Source organism: Zootoca vivipara, chromosome 10, assembly GCF_963506605.1.
Source record: "Zootoca vivipara chromosome 10, rZooViv1.1, whole genome shotgun sequence".
In the NCBI taxonomy this organism is placed as follows: domain Eukaryota; kingdom Metazoa; phylum Chordata; class Lepidosauria; order Squamata; family Lacertidae; genus Zootoca; species Zootoca vivipara.
Window position 1 is genome coordinate 48921517 of NC_083285.1, and position 22841 is coordinate 48944357.

Genomic DNA, 22841 nt, shown 5'->3' on the forward strand with positions numbered 1-22841 from the left:
AGTCACACTTAGTGCCTTAGAGGTCAAAAAAATGCTGGCGGAAAGGGACTGTCTCAATCCCCCTCCACCTGGTGCCTTCTGAAAAGGCTCTCAAGTGGATCAGGTGTGCAGAATTCTTCAGTTAAAGAGACATGGAGACAAAAATCCTTTCCAACTTAAAACTTTATTACCCAGTTATCTTATCTTTAACAGAGGAATCATCATATTTTGATATTCTAGTTCACACAATAACAAAGCAAAATATGTATACAAATTCATGACAGAATAACCTCCAGTTAATGCATTTTTTTGATTTCTCCTGATCTATATAAGCAAATGGAGAGGCCTGCTCCCTTTTCCAGTGATCTAAGATTTTGCTTATTTTATCGTCAGTAGAATTGTGAATGGGGGCTTTTTCAGTGGTTGTGTCCAGCTTATGGCTCTTCCCTAGAGGTGCTTGCTTAACAGCAACTTTACAATGTCTTCAGGACAAGACAAACCTATTTTTTGTTTACCAGACATAGGTGATTCAAAATCACTTATTGTTTCATGGTTTTATTTTTGCTATGATTACTTATTGCACACGTTCCTGAAATCCAAAAGATAAAGGGTGCTATTAAAAATGTTTTAAATAATTAATAGAGCAAACCTTTACATTTCTACTTAGAGGTAAGTCCCATTGAGTTGAATGAGACCTACTCCAAGGTAAATGGGTGCAGGATAAACACTTGGCAATGGCTGTTTCACATGAAGTGCCAGATCAAGACTTGCTATTAGGAGCACCATGTAGTGTGCCAGTTGTCAACAACATGCTTTTAAGCACTATGTGTCCATTTTTAACATAGGCAAAACAGGTACCTGCTAAAAGCATAATATATGTGCAGTGCAATCCTATACTTCACTGGAAGTACAGTAAGTCTCATTAAGCTCAATGGAGCTGAGCAAAGATTTATAGGATTACGCTATAAATTACCCTATGATTCTCTTGGGACTCAGCTATACAGCTGCAAATAAAACGTTTTAAGTGTGTTTTAAGTGCAATATACAAAGTGACTCTAGATGGCGATGGTGAGCCTTACAGAAAATTCAATGAGATTTTCAGAACGGTTTTATATGTGTGTAGATTCCACCTTGGTATTAGTTAAATGTAACAGGTTGCATTTGTTTCTTCTCAACTAGGGAAGTGATCTTACACAACACCATACCTGCAATTCATATAGGTCATTACTATATCTTCCATATTCAACCATTCCTCCAAATACTAGTATTCTGGTACCATCACAGACAAAACCATGGGCTGCACAGCCTGGTGGGATATCTCCTCTAACAGCAGGAAGAAACCATTGGTTGGTAGCTAGATCAAAACACACAGAAAATAACATTTTTGTAAACAGAGTAGATAGCTTGAGGTCTGAAGCTTGGCATTTTTATTCTAAACAAGAAACCAAAAGGTAGATTTAAATATTAAATATCACAATGAAGATACTTCACTGTTTAACAAAGGGTTACTTAACACTTTTAACTGGGTGTTTTAGATTCTGTATTTTCAAATAAAAGTTTAACTCTTCCTTGCCTAGAAAGTCTAAATGATAGCATAACTGAATATTCCTTACTTTCCCCCTAAGAGGAAAAATATAATTCAGAAAGTGAAAGACTTAAAGAATACCAATCAGTAAGGTGTATTTTCTCACCTAAGTCAGCTATCTTGGGCCAAACACATACAGGCTGATAAACAAATCACAGAAAGATTTGTAGTCAGATAAAGAGGCTTAGAATAAATCTTAACAGCACCTCATTATCCTCATGTTATCTCCTCCTTGTAAGGTATTTCTGCTTTGAACACTATTTTGAGTATCAGGAGAAGGGAGAAACAGTCACATTAAATAAATAAACTGAAAAAAACATCCTATTCCTGCCTCATCTGATTCCACTTTCCTTTTCCTAAATATTCCTACTTTTCATATACAGGCCAATTATCTTCACCATAAGGGAAAAAAGATGCCACTGCTCATTTGCAGATGTTAGCTCAAAGCAGATTTTAAACATCACATTATCTCGTGCCAAATATGGATACAAACAAAACAAACTTAACTCAAGTTCTGTATCCTCACTTGTGTCTAAGCACACACTTTTTTCATAGACAGATAACTCCAAACCTTTCACCTTCTAATATACTCAACTCTAGCAAAATTCCCTTTCTGCTCTCTCAGCACAAGCATCCATTTCATATCCGGCCAATACATACCCCAACCAAACAGCTGGACCATCACAACCCACACTTTGTGTAGCTTTATCCTCCACCTGTTCACTGGCCTAGACCTAAGGCAGCATTTCTCAACCGGTGTTCCGCGGCACACTACTGTGCCGCGAGACACTGGCTGCTGTGCCGCGACGAGAAGGGCGATTTGCATTGTCACGTCGCTGACCCGCCGGAAAGGACAATGCAAATCGCCCTTCTCGTCTGCCCGCCTGGGGTCTGTGCGTGCCGTAATTTAAAAGAAACAACAGCAAGAGCTCAAGAATTAGAAAATTCCCACGACGGCTGTAATTTGTTCTCGCGAGAGGTCAGCCTTCCCCCTCCCTCCTCCCACAACCCCCCCCCCGCTCGCATCCAGCCTGCCGGTGAGTGATTGCAGGTGGGGGGGAGGAAGAGGACGACGACGGAGAGGCTGCTGCTGCTGCGCAGACAGACACCGAGCGAGGTCGCCGACTGAGCAAGCCCGGCGCAGAGAGCCCGCCCGAGGGGGTGCGCACGTTTGCCGGCCTTCCCCAACCGCTGCGGCGGGTGCGACAGAGGGAGAGAGATGTCGCCTTTCTGACGGGAGGCCGAGCGGCATGGCGGCGGAGGCGGCGACACCCGCCTGAGCAGCAGGTACCGCTTGCGAAGAAGGAGGCCGGCGGGTGGCTAGGCGGGAGTAGCGAGCGAGCGAGGGCGGGTAGGCAGGCGGGCGGCGGACCAGGCTTGTAGGCCTGGTTTTGGGCCGGGCGGCCTGAGGCGAGCCACCCCCAGGCTGCTTATGACGTGTCCCCACTCGCTCTGCAGGCTCTGCGCCTGGTGGGTTCGCCTGGCTACCGCGCAGCAGTTCTTCAGTGGCATGCTTTACGCGTCTCCCCTCCAAACTAAACTAAATATAGGGCGGCACAGAGTTGGTGTGCCGCGGGATTTTTTTTTCATAGAACAAGTGTGCCGTGGCCCAAAAAAGGTTGAGAAACACTGACCTAAGGAGACATCCAAAAAGCTTGGTACCCCATTCCTCAGTTTGAAAAACACCACCACAGCATAACTTTCCACACACCTCACTATATATGCTCACCCTCTCCACAGGGTGCACAAACTTCATCTTCACATCAGACTCCACATAAGTCCCTAACGCAGCCTCAAATACACGCACATACCCCTTTCAGATACAGTACATCATTCAACCTTCTACTGTCACACTTTGCCACATCCATATTGTTTTGCTGTACATAACATTGCTGTACATAACATTGCTGTACATAAAAAAATTCCTTCAGTAGCACCTTAAAGACCAACTAAGTTTTTATTTTGGTATGAGCTTTCGTGTGCATGCACACTTCTTCAGATACACTGAAGAAGTATGTATCTGAAGAAGTGTGCATGCACACGAAAGCTCATACCAAAATAAAAACTTAGTTGGTCTTTAAGGTGCTACTGAAGGAATTTTTTTATTTTGCTTCGACTCAGACCAACACGGCTACCTACCTGTAACTTGCTGTACATAACATTTTTATTTGCCCCCTCCCCCACAAACCTGATCAGTTTTTGCTAAAAAGGCAGCTTGCCTGCCCTACAGAAATACTACACAGCCCTTTGGCGATGAAAGTGGAGTGTTTTGCAGAACTCCCACACTTTTGAAAGCAAGCTTAGCAATGAATGCTAACTGATTAGGAAACATTTGGCAGGGCTCCATCATGCTTTTTTATATTATTCCACTTCTCAACACTGTATTCAGCCATATATTATTCTCTTTGCACCTACCTCACACAATCCTTTCTCATCTGCAGCCATACAAAAACCCTTTCTCTCACACACCTTTGGTAGACCCAAACACAGGTCATTGTTGCTATTTTCAATACAGTACTATTATGCATGTAGGTAGGTAAACCTTCAACCACCGTAAACCTTCCCACTATGATGATCCGACATCTGATCAGCACTGCCCCGACAGCACACTAAGCTATAGGACATAAATAACTCCATCCCTGGTGGTAGTATATTAAAAGGGCAAAGCTGGCACAGAAGGAAAAGTTAAGAAGAACGCCCTTGCTTCCCTTTGTCAGCAACTCCCTTATTAACAAATGTCCTTCCACCCAACACAACACAGGTAAAGTCATAGAAACATACACCCAGCCACTCTCTTCATCCATCTTCCTCTCTCTTCATCCAGCCCCGGGGACACTTTCCCAAAGCCGAAAAGCTCAGCTCCTGCTGCATCCAAGCGGGCGAACAAAGGATGCCTCACATTTATTTTGATTTCTACCCCGCCCTCCCAACGGCCGACCAGCGCTCCCCCAAAGGCCTCTCAAAATGAACATGCAAGAGACGAAACAAAACAGGAGAACAGCCAGGGTCGCCCCGGAGCAAGCTCCTTTTCCTTCTAGAGACTGGTTACAGGTAGCCGTGTTGGTCTGCCGTAGTCGAAACAAAATTAAAAATTAAAAAAAAATCCTTCCAGTGGCACCTTAGAGACCAACTAAGTTTGTCATTGGTATGAGCTTTCGTGTGCATGCACACTTCTTCAGATGCACACGAAAGCTCATACCAATGACAAACTTAGTTGGTCTCTAAGGTGCCACTGGAAGGAATTTTTTTTTTGTTTCTTCTAGACACTCTCCACGGGGATGCTCTTGAGCAAATGCAAAACGGGGGGGGGGGCACACGGCAGGAACCGGCAGCACCTGGGCCAGGAAAATGTCGTCCTTGCCGTCGTCGTCGTGGCGGCTTAAGCTTTAGGGGCGGCAGGAAAGGCTTGTTTGGGCGAGAGGCTCTCTCTGCCCCGCCGCTAAGATGCGGCCGCGCTCACCTCTGGGGAAAATCCTCTCCTACAAGACACACCCCACACGGCCGCCTTCACGACGCCGAGGCGAAAGCGGCGCCAGGTGCCTCGCGAGTCCGGATACCTGAAACAACCACTCGCCCGCCTGCCTGCTTTTCCCTCAGTCTCTCTCTATCTCGCTCCCCGCACACCCCGTACCGGTGTTGTACACGTGCAGCTCGTCGGCGATGCCTTCGTTGCCTCCGCCGAAGATGATGACTAGCTCTCGGATGGCCACGGCGCGGTGCCCGTGCCGGGACCGGGGCACCGGCCCCGTGAAGGAAGAAACCCGCCTCCAGTTGAGGGCAGCGGCGCCCGCCGCCATCTTGTCCCCCCGCTACCCACAATGCGCCGCGGCGGGGTCCGAAGCGGCCGCTGGGGACGAGGAGTTAGCGGAGGAAAAAAGGCGGGAGTCGGGGGGGGGTGAGAGGCCCGCTCGAGGAAATAAATACCGTACAGAACCCATGATTGAGGATGAGGATTCAGTGTTAATACAGAGAGAGTGATTTTTATGACTGATATAATAGTGCAACAGCAGCAATAGTACTATATACAGTACAACATCGGTTTTCTTAACACGGGTGTTTTTTGGTCACTTTTGATTAGAACCGCATTTAATTAATACTAATATATCGCATTAAAGAGTTATATCTGCTTTATATCTGCTTTAAATAAAAACTCTTACGGGACTGCAGGTTATTACGATAATCCTGCTAATGTTTTTTTTACCTGTTTGCGATTTATCTGTAAATATTCAATGAACCATTTCCGTTCTTTTATATAAAAAGTTTGTTATCTTGATTGCTTAATGAAATCAAACGAGCAAATTAATTAAGTTAAACGAGCAAATTAAATGATTTTGGATATGCAATCGATATTAAAAAATAAATTTAAGGAAGCGCAGAAAGGGGGAAGGAAGTCAAACTTTGAAATGTTAAATTGATTGTAAAACTAATGAAATGTATAAGTATAAATAAAAACTTTTTTAAAAGATATGTTAGCATGAAGAAAAACGATTTATAATTATAATGCTTCATTTTCATTTGTGTTATTATCGCTGTTATGAATTTGTTGTCAATAATAATAATAATAATCACTTATTTGTGCACAGTTTTATCTGATGCAATTCTCACCAAGAGGACTTCTCATTTCTCCCTTTAGGGTTATCACCTTTATTTGGGGGGCATGATACCCAAACCTCAAGGCCCTTACTCATTTAATTACCTTTCCCCCTCAAGGGGACCAATGTGATTTCTAAATCTAAAAGCTCTTAACCCTTGCTTTTGAAATGAGGTAAACACAGTTGGACAGTGTTCTCGAAGCTACGAACATGAGTTTGACCAAACTGCGGGAGGCAGTGCAAGACAGGAGTGCCTGGCGTGCTCTGGTCCATGGGGTCACAAAGAGTTGGACACGACTAAACGACTAAACAACAACAAAACTTATGTGCTCAGCATCTGCTGCCACTGTCAGCGCCCAACTCTGGAATATTTGTCGCTGGGTGTTTTTTTATAGTTTTACAGCGATCCTATTTTAAACTGCTGCTATTTCATCTGTGTTGTAGTAGGCCACCCTGGATGCTTTATGAGCAGAAGAGGGGTCATAACATGGAGAACTGTTGAAAATGCCCCTGAGCAAGTGCAAGTGCAATTTTCCTTTTCACACGAGGAGCTGTGGGAAATGGTGTTTCTAGATAGAGTATGCCTTTTTCTCCTAGGAATTGAAGATTGAAGAAAATGTGCCCTAGTTTGTCTGGAGATAAGATGTGCTCTCTAGAATCTGATAACTTGTCCTCAGTGCCTGCTTGCCTAGGGCAACAGCTGTCTCACATGTGCAATCCGTCAGATGAGCTGGCAGGAAGTAATACAATGGAGAGAGAGATACTTGGGACTTTGCTCTGGATTGCGTGCATTGTCTGCACAATAACAGCTGGATTCAGATGTGTGCACTCTTGCCCAATGCATCATATAAAATTATGCCAATCCCTTCCGTATGCCTTTTTATGAAGGGGGCAGATATCAACACACATTCACAGCACACTCTGCTCACAGCCTGTGTATACACACACTGCTATAATGCAGCCACTGCTGAATATTTAGGGGACATGCATGTGCTATGACGTTTCAGACAGCACCTTCATTTAACACAGTCTTGCATTCAGTTTTTCCGTTGCTGTGGGGACCAAAGTGACTATAGGAAACCGCATGGGAGGGTTAACCACCGTTTACTGATTTTGATTCAAAAAAAAAATTTTAATCCTGCCTTCAGCATAAAATGCTGCAACAAGTGCATCTCAGTTTTAAGCTTTGAAAATGACAGGGGTGGGGGGGACAGGATAGGAGAGATTCTAAACTTAAGGCAGTGTGTTCCAAAGTCTGGGTGTTATCACTGAAAAGGCCTTCCCTTGTGCTCCCATCACTGCACCTCTGACAGGTAACAAAGACCCCGACCTTCTGCAAGGATCTCAGTGTGCTGTTGTTGTTTTTTACATTGGGAAGGTCCTTTGGTATCCCGAATCCAAGCCATCTGGGGCTTTAAAGGTATAGTAAAGTACCTTGAATTGATCTTGGAAACAAGCAGGAAGTCACTGTAAACCCTAGCTAATGCACTCTGAACACTTTTAAGGGCAGGCCTGTATAGAGAAAATTGTAATTAATCTAGATGTGAACAAGGCACATAAATTTATTCCTGGAATTCAGAGCAATATTATGAGTTAGAATCACAAGTGGAAAACCTACACCCATCATGGAAGCTAGGAAGCCATTTGAGTGGTTTATCAAGGAGAGTATCACAATTCCTTCCCTTTCTGACTTCGATGGCAGCCAGCCTTGACTTATTTTTGGTCTTTGACCACAGTCCTCTTTCAGTCAATGCATCCTTTGGGCTGATCCTTTTTCCCACCAGAAGCATCTGTCAGGTCTTATCTGTTCACTTTCAGAAGGGTGGACATAAACAGCTGCTGGTTAGGGCATACATTGTTATGTTTAAAGCTACTGTAACTGATCCTGCACTGGCACTGGCAAGCAGCAAGGAGAGCTTTGTGTGGCCTGGTAACAGATCATGTTGGTTCAGTGAAGATGTGGAAAACATGCCTATGCCCATTTCCTTTCAGCTGAGCTCTTTCTGCCAGGAGAATAATAACCCAAAGTGAGCAAGAGAGACTTCCACCCAGCTCCCTACCATTAACCAGAGTCTGGTTGCAAGGAGACAGTGCCAACATCTTCCTGGCTTTCCCCCTCTGTGTTCCCACTATCTGTGTTAACCATGGCCTGGCCTGTATACCAGCAGTTGGAATGGAGGGGGGATTTATTCAATTCACATTTAAAGCCACATTTATCAAATTTGCACTTTCCGAACCAGTATGAGAAACAAACCATCACTATCCTTCAAAATTTGCACTTACCCAATTTTATGTTGCATGTTCGCCAACCAACCAATGTTTTTTAAAATGCATATACAGTCATACCTCACTTTAAGTATGCCTCGGTTTGAGTACTTTCAGTTTAAGTACTCCACGGACCAGTCTGGAACAGTTTAATCCACTTTCCATTACTTTCAATGGGAAAGTTCGCTTCAGGTTAAGCACGTTTCAGGTTAAGTACGGACTTCCAGAACGAATTACACTCATACTTCGGGTTAAGTACGCTTCAGGTTGAGTTCTCTGCGGACCGTCTGGAACGGAATAATCCACTTTCCATTACTTTCAATGGGAAAGTTCACTTCAGGTTAAGTACCCTTCAGGTTAAGTACAGACTTCCGAACCAATTGTGTACTTAAACCGAGGTACCACTGTACAGTATTATGTGAAAGTGTGTAAAAATGAAATTACTGGTAATACACAAAATGCATTATATTGGGGAAACTAGCTTGTAAAAATGTGTACATTAGTCAAACCTGCATACAAAAATGTGTTTATTAGGAGAAATCCACACTGAAATGCTGAAGATTTTTCATGAGGTTTTTTAAAAAAGGAAATCCGCAACTCACTGTAAAAATGTAGAGAACAGAGTTTAAGACTGGAAAAATTAGAAGCTGTGAGAATTGAAATAGACAGATATTTCCATCCCTATCTGTAGATGGTGTGCCATCCTGTTCTTTGCCTGAGGTAGCAACTGCCTGGAGCTGACCCTGACTCTAACCACTGGTGCATCCTATCTGAATCTTCACAGGTTTTACCTTTTGTCTGCAGTGCACTATTCACTGTGCCCAAAGAATTAACTATGCTGTGCCTGCTTCCTTTATTCTGTAATGCACAGCTGTTTGTTCATTTTGGAATATTTATAAACATTACAAAGTGATAGACAACAATAAAAAAATAAAGCAAGTAAAAATAAATGAATAAAACAGTTCCCAACCAAAAAAAAATCTGTATAAGCTCATCTTGGGAAACAATTTTTTAAAAGTTTATTAATTTTTATTAATTTTTATCTAAGGCATTTGTGTACCACTTAATCTTTAACATTTCTAAGGAGTAAACATAAAAATAACCATACAGAGAATAAAACAACAACAAAAATAATCATAAAACCAAACAAAAACCCAAACGCTACCTTAAAATAAGAATAAGTCTTTGTCATGAACCTGAAGTTCACCAAGGAAGGTGCCTGTCTATCTCAGGTGGGAAGGAGTTCCATAGGCTTGGGCCTATAATGCTGTTAGCCTTTGAGAAATTGTGTACAGTGCTGGTGTCTACTTAACTTCAATGGGGAGTGTGTTCCACAAGGCGGGCGGCACTGCATTTAAGGATCTAGTCTGAGCTATTTATGAACATATATGCTGTACATTGAACGAAATACCCATCTCCCCATACGTGGTTCCCCACCACCCCAGTAACAGCATGCATGTAGGCTGGGTGCACATTCAAAGCACATTATTTCCCTCAAAGAATTCTGGACACAGTAGTTTGTTAAGGGTTGCTGGGAATTGCAGCTACAGTGGGTAAACTACAGTGCCCAGAATTCTTTGAGTGAAATGATGTGCTTTGGATATGCATTAAAGGTATAGATTATTATTTCATAAACAATAAATACAGTTCCCTGTCCTTCAGCTGAGCTTCCTTCCAACTGGTAAGATGCTGCCCTGTTCATGACGACCAAAGATCAGTATTAAACGCAACTGTAATCTGAGCTCAGGACTGTTGCTGAAGTTTCTTCTTTTCCACTCTCTGGAATTTTCTGTCCGATGAGGATCAACCAGAGTGGGAGGAGGAAAAGTCCGCCACTTCTGGAGCCAAGCATCGTTCGGCACATCTGGAAGCAGTTTATGTGTCTCTCTCCACATAAACTCCAGCAGGGCAACGTCTAGATTCTGGGTAGCTACGTAGCAGCAAAGAAAGAAAAGAAAAAGCAGTCCCAAGTCAACCACAAAAGAATTTTGAAAGACACTCCTCCATCAAAGTACTTTTGCAGGAACCGCAGAGGACCTTCAAAACTCTCAGCTGCAGGATTTCAACGGCGATCCCACGAAAGGGGAAGTTCTGGAGTGAATGTTGACGGCACTGGACCATCCAGCTACCTAGGGAACTTGCCTTGCAGTTATTTCTTTCTGGAGAAAATTCCCTATTGCCGAGCTGCCTTTGAAAGGTAAAACATTTAATTCTGCAGGAAATTGTGGCAGTCACAGTTTCCGTTTCTGCCCCCCGCCCCCGCTGCACTCTCTAGTTTTGTTATATGACCTTGCAATCGTGTCTGGAGATTGTCAATATTCAGTAACCATTTCCCAAGTGTTCCAATAAATGTATTAAAAGCAATGAACTGACATGATCTCATTTTCCAAAAATGAAACCTCCTGCCCCCTCCCTACACATATTAAACAAATAGTGCTGTGTTTTTTTTACTATGTGTCTCCTAAAGTTCAGATCCTAGATTTTAGAATCTGGTGCAAGTTACACAGATTAAGGTTGTTTCATGCGAAAACACTTGTACTGTAGCTTCAATGACTGCAGATGGTTTGGGGCACCAGTGATGTTTTATTTACTTACAGTAATTACTGAGTAGAGTTTCCATGCTTGAAAATGGAAAATGCATGTTTCTTGTGTGCCAAAAAAGAGGTCTCAGATATATGATATTTTCTTGGATCAAAATGAGTTAGTTCTTTGTGTGTTACTGAAACCTGGTTGTATACGCAGTTCTGAGAGCACTGTTCCACATGGGGCGGGGATTTATTTAATTGTTTATTCTGGTGGTGAGCAAACCCTCCAAAATTCTATCCTTTCGTTTTGGACAACCCCCATGGGAATCTCTCTTTCTCTTTCTTTCTCTCTCTCTCTCTCTCTCTCTCTCTCTCTCTCTCTCTCTCTCTCTCTCTGTGTGTGTGTGTGTGTGTGTGAGAGAGAGAGAGAGAGAGAGAGAGAGAGAAAGAAAGAGAGTCAGAATAACAAAGATAGAATTTACTAAATTAGAACAAAATAAAAGATTTAAAATCCAGATAAAGCTAACATATGTTTAAAACTATACAGATAATACTATCTTGTTTTTGTTTTTACTAAAACAACTAAAAAAAGTAAGCATTATTGATTAGATTAAATTAAAAGTAGGGAGATACATGTCGGAATGAATTTATGCCCTTAAAACTCAGAATCGCCACAATTGTCTGAAATGAATTTCAGATATTTTTTGGTAAAGCTGGAGGCATTCACTGCAAAAGGAAATGCTACTTTCTATGTTGCGAACTGACAAGTTCCTTGTAGCAGAAAGCTTATTTTTTCCTTCTGCAATATTTCAGGAACAAAAATATCTACATGTAATTACAGTATTGATGAATCACTATAAGAGACGATATCATCTTATTATAGAAAATCAAATATAGGATCATAAAAAAGTTTCAAATGAGAATTATAAAAATTTCATAATTTTACGGCTGGAGCTGTGGCAAGTAATGCCATCTCTGAGTAATTTGTTTATTTCCTTTAAATGGTGGCTGAATCTGATGCTGGTTAAATAGCTGAAATCAACGTAAACACAGACCCAAGCAATTATTTCCAAGCACAGTTCTTTCTGAGCACAAAGCTGAGATTTACAACTACAGGCCTCTATAAGCATAGATGGTATTATTCAATCGTGTGAAGGCCTTTCATGATCCCCCACCTTTTCCCCCTTTATACAACTTAGTCGAGGGGAGTTGTTGCCAGAGGCAAAAGGAAAGAGTTTAAAGAATTAAATGGAACCTGTAAAGCGAGATGAGCGCCGCAACCCCAGAGTATCTGTGACTGTCAGGAGTCCTTTACCTTTACCTTTTTATGTGGGGGTCCAGCCTTAAAGGTAAGGGTAAAGGGGCCCCTGACCATCAGGTCCTGTCGTGTCCGACTCTGGGGTTGCGGCGCTCATCTCGCTCTATAGGCCGAGGGAGTCGGCATTTGTCTGTAGACAGCTTCCTGGGTAATGTGGCCAGCATGACAAAGCTGCTTCTGGTGATCCAGAGCAGCACACGGAAACACCGTTTACCTTCCCACCGGAGCGGTCCCTATTTATCTACTTGCACTTTGATGTGCTTTCGAACTGCTAGGTGGGCAGGAGCTGGGACCGAGCAACGGGAGCTCACCCCGTTGCAGGGATTTGAACCGCTGACCTTCTGATCAGCAAGCCCTAGACTCTGTGGTTTAACCCACAGCGGCACCTGGATCCCACCTGTGACTGGACTTAACCGTCAGGAGTCCTTTACCTTTACCTTTTTATGTGGGGGTCCAGCCTTAGGGCTCACCAAGTTGTTCTCTGGGGAACTTTGGCCTTATAGGAGCGACTGTTTCTCTCTCCCACCTCCTGGGCCTCAGATATGTTAATCCAGTGTGCCATTGCTGTCCTCAAGCTATAGGGCATCTGTAGTTAGATCCTCTACATGTCTAGATATATGACAGATATGGGGGTTCCCTGACTGTGCATGACTATCAAAAGAAAGGTGGCTGGTTCTCATAATCCCCACTCAGAGCTGTAGCTTCCCTTATGGTACCATTCTCAGGCTCAGGCTGAGACTAACATAAGCTCAAGTTTTGCTGTATACAGAGGCAATATAGAAATTGGTTCAAGTGTAGATATATCAAATCAAAACAAATGCATGTATCACTCTCACAGCTCAGGTATATATAGTCGGGCCATAAGCTGGACCATCCTGCCCTGTGGTTTATATATCACAGAGGAACAGGAAGATTGTGCAGGTGAGGATAATGGATTCAACCCATATATCCTAGCCTAGCATGAATGGGGGAAAAGCAGATGTGGTAGGTATTGCACCACAGTGAAGACTCAGAAAGATGTCCATGTCTTTCCTACATCTTCTCAAAAAGGACTACTTCACATTTGTGGCTCTGCATTGAAGAATAAGACCAAGTTATTATGTTATTTTATTTTCTTTAATGGCAGAGGGTTAAATGCATTGAGATTGCTCCTGGAATGCACCTCTACCTCTGCTGGGTAGATTCAGGAACCCCCAAACTTCGGCCCTCCAGATGTTTTGGACTACAATTCCCATCTTCCCCGACCCCTGGTCCTGTTAGCTAGGGATCATGGGAGTTGTAGGCCAAAACATCTGGAGGACCGCAGTTTGGGGATGCGTGTTTAAGATGCTTCCTATTCAAGTCAAAGGCAAAACCTAACGTTATCGGGGTTTCAGCCTGTAACGTTTAGTACAGTGGATTATTTTTGCCTTCTCATCTTTGTCTCCTATTTCTTCTTTCGACCACAGATTGAGACCAAAAGAAAGGACCATATGGCTCTCTTACGAAAAAGTAAGACACCTTTGGGGGCGGGGAGTTGATTTAAATAATTAGATACCTGGTTTGGAACTGAAGTCTGTAGAGGAGTCCCTGCTAGTGGTAGGGGGGGTAATAAGTTTTTGAATATCTGCAGCGTTGTCCGTAGATGGTTGCAGAGGTTGGCAGCAAGGCAATAGTGAGGAGCACCCGGTGTTCAGTATCAGGACCTGGGACAGCACACCGAGGGAGCTAAGACCTTCCCCTTTCCACCTCATGCTGCTGCTTCCAACTGGGATGATGAGTCAGCCTAGTAGCAGTTTCCATGCTTGAAAATGGAAAATGCATGTTTCTTGTGTGCCAAAAAAGAGGTCTCAGATATATGATATTTTCTTGGATCAAAATGAGTTAGTTCTTTGTGTGTTACTGAAACCTGGTTGTATACGCAGTTCTGAGAGCACTGTTCCACATGGGGCGGGGATTTATTTAATTGTTTATTCTGGTGGTGAGCAAACCCTCCAAAATTCTATCCTTTCGTTTTGGACAACCCCCATGGGAATCTCTCTTTCTCTTTCTCTCTCTCTCTCTCTCTCTCTGTGTGTGTGTGTGTGTGTGTGTGTGTGTGAGAGAGAGAGAGAGAGAGAGAGAGAGAGAGAGAGAGAGAGAGAGAGAGAAAGAAAGAGAGTCAGAATAACAAAGATAGAATTTTTTTTCCAACTGGGATGATGAGTCAGCCTAGTAGCAGGAGGAGCAAGGGAAGGACGTCAGAAGTGGCCATCTGCTGGTCTGGGAATCAGCTGGTGCCACCCCATCCTGGCTGACTCTTCACGCTAATCAATAGCAGCAGATTACCAGGCCAGTCGCCACTTGTGGCCGCCTTCCCATGCTCCAAATTGGTGGCAGTCGAAACTGGCTGGTGAGGAAGGAGGTAGCCAGTAGCAGCGCTGGCCAGTCTGGGATGCTCAGAGGCAGGGGCCCCAAGACCGGCAGGTGGAGGAGCCAGGAGCCAGCAGTCAGAGCAAGGTGGCTGCTAGGGTGCTGCTGTAGCCTGTTATGGGGCTACTCATCCACTGCCTCTTGTCATGTTGTAGTTTGCAGAGCCAAACAAACAAACTGTAGTGTGATGATACTCTTACGTTTTTATTATATGTGAGAAATCTATTACTCGAGGGAGTGAACCTCATCGAGACCTAGGGTTGACAGACTCAATAGAGGACAGGACTTCTGTGCCTTTAATTGCCCTGCTCTCTTTTGAGTCTGGAAACCTTAAAGAGAAACCAGCAGACCCTTTGTTTAATTTCCAAGCAAAGGGTCTGCTGGTTTCTCTTTAAGGTTTCCAGACTCAAAAGAGAGCAGGGCAATTAAAGGCACAGAAGTCCTGTCCTCTATTGAGTCTGGCAACCCTATCGGGATCCTACTTCTGAGCAATTAAGATTGCACTGTCAAGTTGCAGGCTGAAATACACTTAAGCCCCATCAAATTCTGAGTAAACATGCTTAGGATTGTTACTGGGAATATAATATTATTAACCAGCTTCTTTTCCATTTCAGTCAATCAAATCCTACTGTTCCTTCTTGTTTTGACTCTCTGTGCCATTCTGTATAATAAAGTTCACAAGATGCCATCCACCATGCTCAGGAATGATCCAGGTAGGCCCCCTTAGTCAGAATCTGTTTCTTTTTATACATTGCCAAGACTGAATAATTTCTGTTTGTAATACAGGATAATACAATCCATGCTTCTGTCGCTTTCCCTCTGTTAATATTGTTTCTGTACCTTTTTCAGCTCTTGGTGGCTGACAATATTTCAGGCCTAGTTGCCATATTTCCTTATACTGATGTTCTTACATGGGATAAGAAAGTGACTTCTGCATAGGTGTGAGCGCAGGTACAATATCAGAAGGAAATACAGCAGCCAGGAACATCAGTTATGCAAAATGTAACAAACCTAAGTGGCACATTAGGAGATAAACATGCCAATTTCATTTAGGCTGTCTTATTGTTTGTTTGTTTGTTTGTTGATCTGCATATGCACACATACATTCTATACCACTAAATCAATAAAAAATATATTCTCAAAGTGGTGTACATAAAATCAATATGAAATTAAAGGTAAAAAAAACACAAAGAAGGGCAAAGAACAGAGCAACAGAAAGCAGGGTCATGTGGCAAGGTAACCTTGTGTAAATAAAAATGTTTTAAAATGGTGCCTAAAACTAAACATGGAAGACGCCTGCCTAATATACAAGGGCAGTGAATTCCACAGATACTCAGATAGAACTGACTTTCAGCAACACTGTCAGGGATTCTTAGCTGAGATTCTTGCATTGCAGGCAGGAAGATTAGATGCCTCTTGGGGTCCCTCCCAGCCCTAAAATGCTATTACCGGTATTCTGTGAACACTACTCTACCCCACTCTTTAAGGGACTTCCATAAAGTGCTGGTTGTAGCAGAACGACATAAATTGTGTGTAACAACACATATGGTGGTGGTTGTTACTCTTTTTGTTGTTATTATTACCAGATGATTTGGAAAGCCCTGAGGAAATGGAAGAAGAAATCCCTGTGGTGATATGTGCTGCTGCAGGCAGAATGGGTGCAGCGATAGCAGCAATCAGCAGCATTTACAGCAACACCGATTCCAATGTCTTGTTCTACGTAGTTGGACTAAAGAATGGCATTCCACATATCAGGTGAAAATAATGTGATGGGGAAATACAGGGCTCATTTCTATACTTAGGATCCGGCAGCTGATGAGCCATGTAACCTGATGGATGCCCCACATGGGAATGGCTGAGGAAGCAGAGCAGTAGGAGTCCTGCTGGGGTGATGTCAAAGCCAGTGATGGACAACCTTTTGAGCTTGGTGTGTCAAAATTCGCCAAAAAACCGAGCATAACTCGGGTGGTGTGTCACTTCGAGAAAAAAAACCATAATTTCGTGATATTTATAGTTTAAATAACAAAAATGTATAATTGTAATATATAACTGTATTTAATAAACAAAAAACTAATTATTTAACCAAACCAAGCCAAAAAACCATTATTTATCACAAAGTGCCCAGAGTTGTTGAACTTTTTGGGGGGAGCTGCTGACCAAAGTTTTGGAGGGTTTTTTGGGGGGTGCAAAGGTTGCTTTGCTTTTTGGGGGGGTACCCCAAAGCTGCTGCACTTTTTTGGGGGGGGGAAGAGAACAGAAATAAATGACGAATAATACCTTCACTGGAACTAACACGCAGCACTGACATAGTCTGCCAAAGCGCCAAAAAACCCAGCACAGATCGGGTTAAAAACGAACGCTGTTACACCCAATCATCGTCTGCCAAAGCACCAGAAAAAACAGCACAGAAAGGGTTAAAAACAATTTCTGGCTACCAGCAACAACAACAACAAAAAAGGATCCGGGTTCTAACAGCGGAGACAAGCTGTAGTGGAGACAAGCTATAGCAGGAGCGGGAGAACAAATTGGGGGGGGGCAATGACAACAGTGCTAATGGGCCGATGGGGCGCGTGGCAGCAGTGAGTGCTCCGCGTGTCATGTCTGACATGCGTTTCATAGGTTCGCCATGACTGGTCTAAGCAGTCAAAAGACAATGAGCTGTTTCCTCAGCTCACTTTGTGCTAGTGTGTGACAGTGCAGGGCAAAACTATGTCTAAAGCTTAGTATTCTGGTGAGCCAGCTGAGCAAGGGGTGGGAGATCAAATATCTTCATCCTAGTACCTGTTTGAATTCCATATGGAAGGTCACACCAGTAAGCTGAAACGTTGGACACTTCAGGTGGCTGAAGAATGTCATTTGGAGTGCAGAGTTTGGGAGGGCTTAGAAATTGCCCATCATATTTTCTCCCACTATTCCACTGTATTGCAGAAACAGTACCATGCAGAGAAATGGAGTGGACAATATGACCAGGGATAAGGGGGTAGAATGGGCGGCAAGGGATGCAACAATGACCCTCATTGCTTAAGGCGTTCTGTCACATATTCCTTTTTTCTCTTTTGCATCTAGAAAGTGGATTGAAAATTCCAAGCTGAAAGATATAAGGTTTAAAATTGTGGAATTCAACCCCATGGTGCTAAAAGGGAAAATGAGGCCAGATGCAGCGAGGCCCGAGTTACTTCAACCTGTGAGTATACAAACACCCGTAGAATTGGGGCCTCCAAACTTTTCGGGCCAGCAGGCACATTTCAAATTTCAATAAAGGTCTGTGGGCACCAGTCGCAAAGTGTCTGCCCTGGGGCACATAGCATAACACGAAAGGAGAGGGGTTTAGTCGTTGCTGCTCCCTTCCCAACAAACTCATTGTTTGTGGTGTGTTCTTCTGGTCCCGATAGTGGGAAACATGCAGTATTGATTGCACATAGATAACAATGCTGTTGCTGCCTAATAAGAGCAGGGAGTACCAGGGAAAATAGACACATTCATGGTCTCTTGTACATACAGCGCTTGTGCGCGCGCACACTTCCTGGACACATACAAGCCACAGACACACATGCATCTCAGAAAAGCCCCTCCAATCTCCCTGCAAACAAATCAGCCTGAAATATCAAAAAGATTGTCTGGGAGTGACCTAAATCTCTGCTGCATACTGCCTTCATCAGATCACACACCTGTGAGTGATGCTGGGACAAAGAAACAATGGGTACTCCTGCTTTCTGAAAACACAAAGGCTGGTTGTTACCCAGATCTTCTTTCCCTCCACCACTGAGGATTGGAGAGTTCATGTTTTCCAGGCAAGTTTGAGTCCAATAACCATTATTTGTTATAACTTAAACAAGCAAAACACAGAGACACCCCCCTATGCATTATGTGTTGTTAGAATGCACTCTACCCCCAACAGGATATTGCTTGAATGGTGAATATTTTAAACTGGACATATGGAATATAACGTTGAATGTCTTATGACTCCTACTTTGCTGACTCCCTTTTTAAATTCAACAGCTAAACTTTGTGCGGTTTTACCTCCCCCTGCTTATCCATGAACATGAAAAAGTGATATATCTCGACGATGATGTGATTGTGCAAGGTAAGTTGTTGTCCGGAAAAATAAGCCCTTGAAGGTTGAAAATCCCAACCAAAGCCTATATTCTGTAGGTCTATAGTCACTAAAAATGAGATCTGGAATGGATTCCTTTGCCCCGCCCTGTGCCCCAAATTTTGAAAACAGAGGTTTTAACGCTATGCACCAAAATCCTTAGAGGGTAGCAGGTTTTTGCATCAGAAACGGGTAAGCTGTAAAGACAGCTGACATGGTAATGAGTACAGACTTATGGGGCTTCTGAATAAGCCTGGCTTTTCTTTAGGTGACATCCAAGATTTGTATGACACCAAACTAGCCCATGGGCATGCGGCAGCTTTTTCGGATGACTGTGATTTGCCTTCCACTCATGAAATTGTGAGAAGCATTGGAATGCAGGTAAGAAGTCCATGCAGGACAAAAAAACTCATGTATTTCCTGACTCATTCTTCTGAATTCATATTTCTTCCCAATTCTTCTTCACATTAATCTCTGGGACCTGAGCGGGGGGGGAGGGGCATTGGAAAAATTGGATTTCTGGTGCTGCACTGGTATGAGGAAGGCAGGCTGAGAAACCTGCAGACCTTCTGGGAAAGCTCCATAAAAAGCCTGCAGAAAATCAGAGATGCTTGTCACAAGGAACTGGTGTTATCAACACAATGGGAATGAGCTATTTAATTGACTTTCAGCCTGTGTGACTCTTTACTACTTGCATCAAGCAATGGATTCTGCAATTATATTTTATTTTCCATGTTCACAATGTTGTCTTTCAATCTGTTGTGACCCACCATGATATGAATCCTAGTAAAATAAAAATAAATACAAGCTAATAAACTTGCCTCCCCAAGTCCTTTCCCATCTACAAACATGTCTTCTGTTCTCTTCCTCCACTGAAAACCTGGGACACGGAATGAGCTAGTACCACTCACATATATAAACTTTTGAGAATATCTAGGTTAATTTATAGTAATCACGTTTTGTTCTTCCCCCTAGAATACCTATATGGGGTTTCTGGACTACCGAAAACAAACCATTCGAGATCTTGGCATAAGTCCCAGCACGTGTTCCTTTAATCCTGGTGTCATTGTTGCAAATATGACGGAATGGAAGCACCAACGCATCACAAAGCAATTAGAAAAATGGATGCAGAAAAACGTAGAGTATGTATAAACAGTTCTCTCTCTCTCTCTGTCTCTCTCTCTCATATCCTCCCTGGATCTGAGGTGGACTAGCATACACACTGCAAATTCTCTGCTTGGTGTTCACAGCACGCTAGCTTGGGTGTTATGCTTGTGCCAGCAATACACTCAGCGTTTGAATGGACCATTAAAGGTGATCAATGTGATAGCTTTCTCATATGCCCCCTAGGAGAATAGTACTCTACATACAAGTTATGGGCTGGATTGATTCTGATGGTGTTTTTTTTTTAAAAAATAAAATAAAAATCTCAGTATCATCACAAAAAGCCCAGTCTTCAAGTCAATGATGTAGCAGACTAAACCCACCCCACAGTATTGTCTAAAGCAGGCATCGCCAAACTTGGTCCACCAGCTGTTTTGAGACTACAACTCCCATCATCCCTAGCTAACAGGACCAGTGGTCAGGGAAGATGGGAATTGTAGTCCCAAAACAGCTGGAGGGCCAAGTTTGGCCATGCCTGGTCTAAAGGTACATGAGGCCACCAGCTTCCTGAAGCTAAACAGCTCTGGGTCTGGCCAGTGCTGGCTGTAGCAACACCTCAGGTTCCAAGATAGAAGAGGTTATAAATGCAAGAAAATTAAATCAGCTTCCTTTACTTCAGCACACTATTTTGGAAGGAAGGAATATGCTCAAAGAGCTTACCAATGATAGCATTTATACTATCATGTAATATTCTGGACTTGCAATCTTAAATGAAAAAGAATCCTAAGCTTCAGTTGCACAACTATTTCAAAAGCTCTTCTCATCTAAATGAATTGTGCTGTGCCTTGCTATTCATTGAAAAGGGATTCTAAACAGATCTTTCAATTCCCGTCGATATATTTTTCAGAGAAAATCTGTACAGCAGCACTCTTGCTGGAGGTGTGGCCACTTCCCCAATGCTCATTGTATTCCATGAGAAATATTCACATATTAATCCTTTATGGCATATCCGACATCTAGGTAAGTTTGAGACTCGAGTTGTGGTGTAAGCTGAAACAAAAATGCAAAAGGTCTTTAAGGGTTCCTTAGAATTATACTGTATTTGCTTCTTGCTACTGCACCTGTATAGTTTGGAGCTGGGCAGACTGCAAGAGATAGCACATACATCAGATTTCTTCTTTGCAAATTAGATCTGTTGTTCTCCCAAGACTGTGGTGCAAATGGGGCAGGGCATGCACAGGGAGATGAAATCCCGGTGCACACTAACAGGACAACTTCGTCTCAATCTATTTTGTTTAAAAATGTCTCAAAATTGCAGTTCTGTAAAGCCAATCCCCCTGCCCCCCCCCCCAGTATGCCATAAAGATAATAACAATTTATTTCTTACACCCTACCCATCTGGCCGGGCCTCCCCAGCCAAGCTTTCTGGAATTATTTAAATATAGCTACGGAGTGCGAACTAGCCATAGTTAAGTATTTACTGTAATCCTATGCCCACTTATATGGGAGCAAGTCCTGCTGAACTCAATGGGACTTACTTCTGAGTAGACATGGGTGGGATGGTGCTGCAAATGACAGAACGTTAAGCAAGTGTTTATGATGGAGGAAAGCCGCACTATTTTGTTTAGAGTTTTCCAGTAAGGGCTCTATAAAAATCTATCTAATCCCCCCCCCTCCCATAGGCTGGAGTCCAGATGCCAGGTACTCGGAGCACTTTCTTCATGAAGCCAAGTTACTTCACTGGAATGGAAGATACAAGCCTTGGGATCACCCTAGTGTTCACACTGACCTGTGGGAAAAGTGGTTTGTTCCTGACCCTTCAGGAACTTTTAAATTGATTCGTCCCAATAGCTGATGCTGCCATTTACATTTTTAAAGGTTCAGGATCAGTCATTTGCAGCCTGCACAAGATACTTCATTCTATGCAATACTTTGTGATGCGAGTTCACCTCCTTTGTTGCATATAAAGCTGCTGCATAAGTCTGTAACTAAAAGCATGGCTCAAAACGGAAGAGTTCATTGAGGCCCTAATGAAACAATCACAGTTTGGGGAAGCTTCAAGGGCTACAAGGCTTAGGGGAAGTACTTTATTAAAACAGGGACTACATTTTAAGTCATACTCTGTAAATAAAGTTTGTTTCTTGCTGAGAGACAAAATACTGTTCCTTGCAGACTTTTTGTAACACTTTTTGAATAAAAATAAGGTTCCCCTGAAGTATACATTATGAAGTCAAACTAAAACCAAAATTAAACATCCGTTCTTTTATTTATTTCAAATAATTTATCCATTTCTTCTTTTCAACAGCACAAACAATTCAGCATTAAGACTTTTATTAAACAACGCCACAATTAAGCACCAGAAGATACTGCAACAATTCCTGGTTTGTTTGTTTTTTTGCAAGAAATTGGCAGATCAGAAGTGTTCAATACAATTTTTAAAAGCACCATGTTTGAGAATAGACGTGCATTCACATTTCATTACCCTGTTGGTAATCTAATGGATGCTCTTTTAAGTAAGATGTTCCCCTTTCACACTTAACTAAAGTTACTACTGAGCTGTCCACCACCTGTGGCAATATAGCTTTGTTAAAACTAAAAAATTGTTTCAGATCCCTGATGCAAGGCACTTCAAGCACTTGCAAGAAAGTGTCCATGTAAACAGCGATACATTAAAAAAAACAACCCTTAAAAAACCTAAGGCTGTAATCCTGAACACACTTACTAGGGAGTAAATCCCACTGAACACAGGAGGGCTTAATTCTGAGTAAACATGCATAGGACTGTGCTGCAAGAGAATCATTTTATAGATAGTTGACCAGATAATGAAAAGTTCCCACAGCAACTAAACGACATGATCAGAACCAGAATATACACCTCAATCTTTTTTTTTTTAAACAACAATGTTGTGTTTGTGGATTAAAGCACATGATTTTGGAGGGAGATCACAAACATGCTTATCTCTCAATGAGCAGCAAGTCAAAACACTATG

At 42.8% G+C, this 22841-nt stretch overlaps 2 protein-coding genes across 4 annotated transcripts in view; one reads left to right on the plus strand and one right to left on the minus strand.

Annotated features, from left to right (window-relative positions):
* Nucleotides 1–5375, minus strand: part of HCFC2 (host cell factor C2) — a 33184-nt gene extending 27809 nt beyond the window's left edge. For 2 of the 3 annotated variants that reach the window (XM_035126930.2, XM_060279897.1), the window contains exons 1-2: nt 5196–5375; nt 1185–1333 (exon numbers count right to left, since the gene is read on the minus strand). In XM_035126930.2, the coding sequence (XP_034982821.1) occupies nt 1185–1333; nt 5196–5361 (315 nt within the window). In that variant the 5' untranslated portion in view covers nt 5362–5375. Of the gene's footprint in view, nt 1–1184; nt 1334–4345; nt 4692–5195 lie in introns of those variants that run through there. The other variant, XM_060279898.1, reaches the window with a different exon arrangement.
* A 4848-nt stretch (nt 5376–10223) lies between these two features.
* Nucleotides 10224–22741, plus strand: GLT8D2 (glycosyltransferase 8 domain containing 2). The gene is made up of 10 exons (XM_035126933.2): nt 10224–10618; nt 13713–13755; nt 15270–15368; nt 16242–16410; nt 17722–17839; nt 18655–18739; nt 19017–19129; nt 19724–19890; nt 20760–20872; nt 21535–22741. Exons 2-10 carry the CDS (start codon nt 13737–13739, stop codon nt 21705–21707), a joined length of 1056 nt encoding a protein of 351 aa, XP_034982824.1. The 5' UTR covers nt 10224–10618; nt 13713–13736; the 3' UTR covers nt 21708–22741.
* The last annotated feature ends 100 nt before the right edge of the window (nt 22742–22841 follow it).

What these genes read in the sequence shown, in the direction of transcription:
- GLT8D2 (XM_035126933.2), top strand. An exon ending in TGAGAAGCATTGGAATGCAG is followed by an intron (nt 19,130 to 19,723) that starts GTAAGAAGTCCA and finishes TCTTCCCCCTAG; the next exon opens with AATACCTATATGGGGTTTCT. An exon ending in ATGGCATATCCGACATCTAG is followed by an intron (nt 20,873 to 21,534) that starts GTAAGTTTGAGA and finishes CCCCTCCCATAG; the next exon opens with GCTGGAGTCCAGATGCCAGG.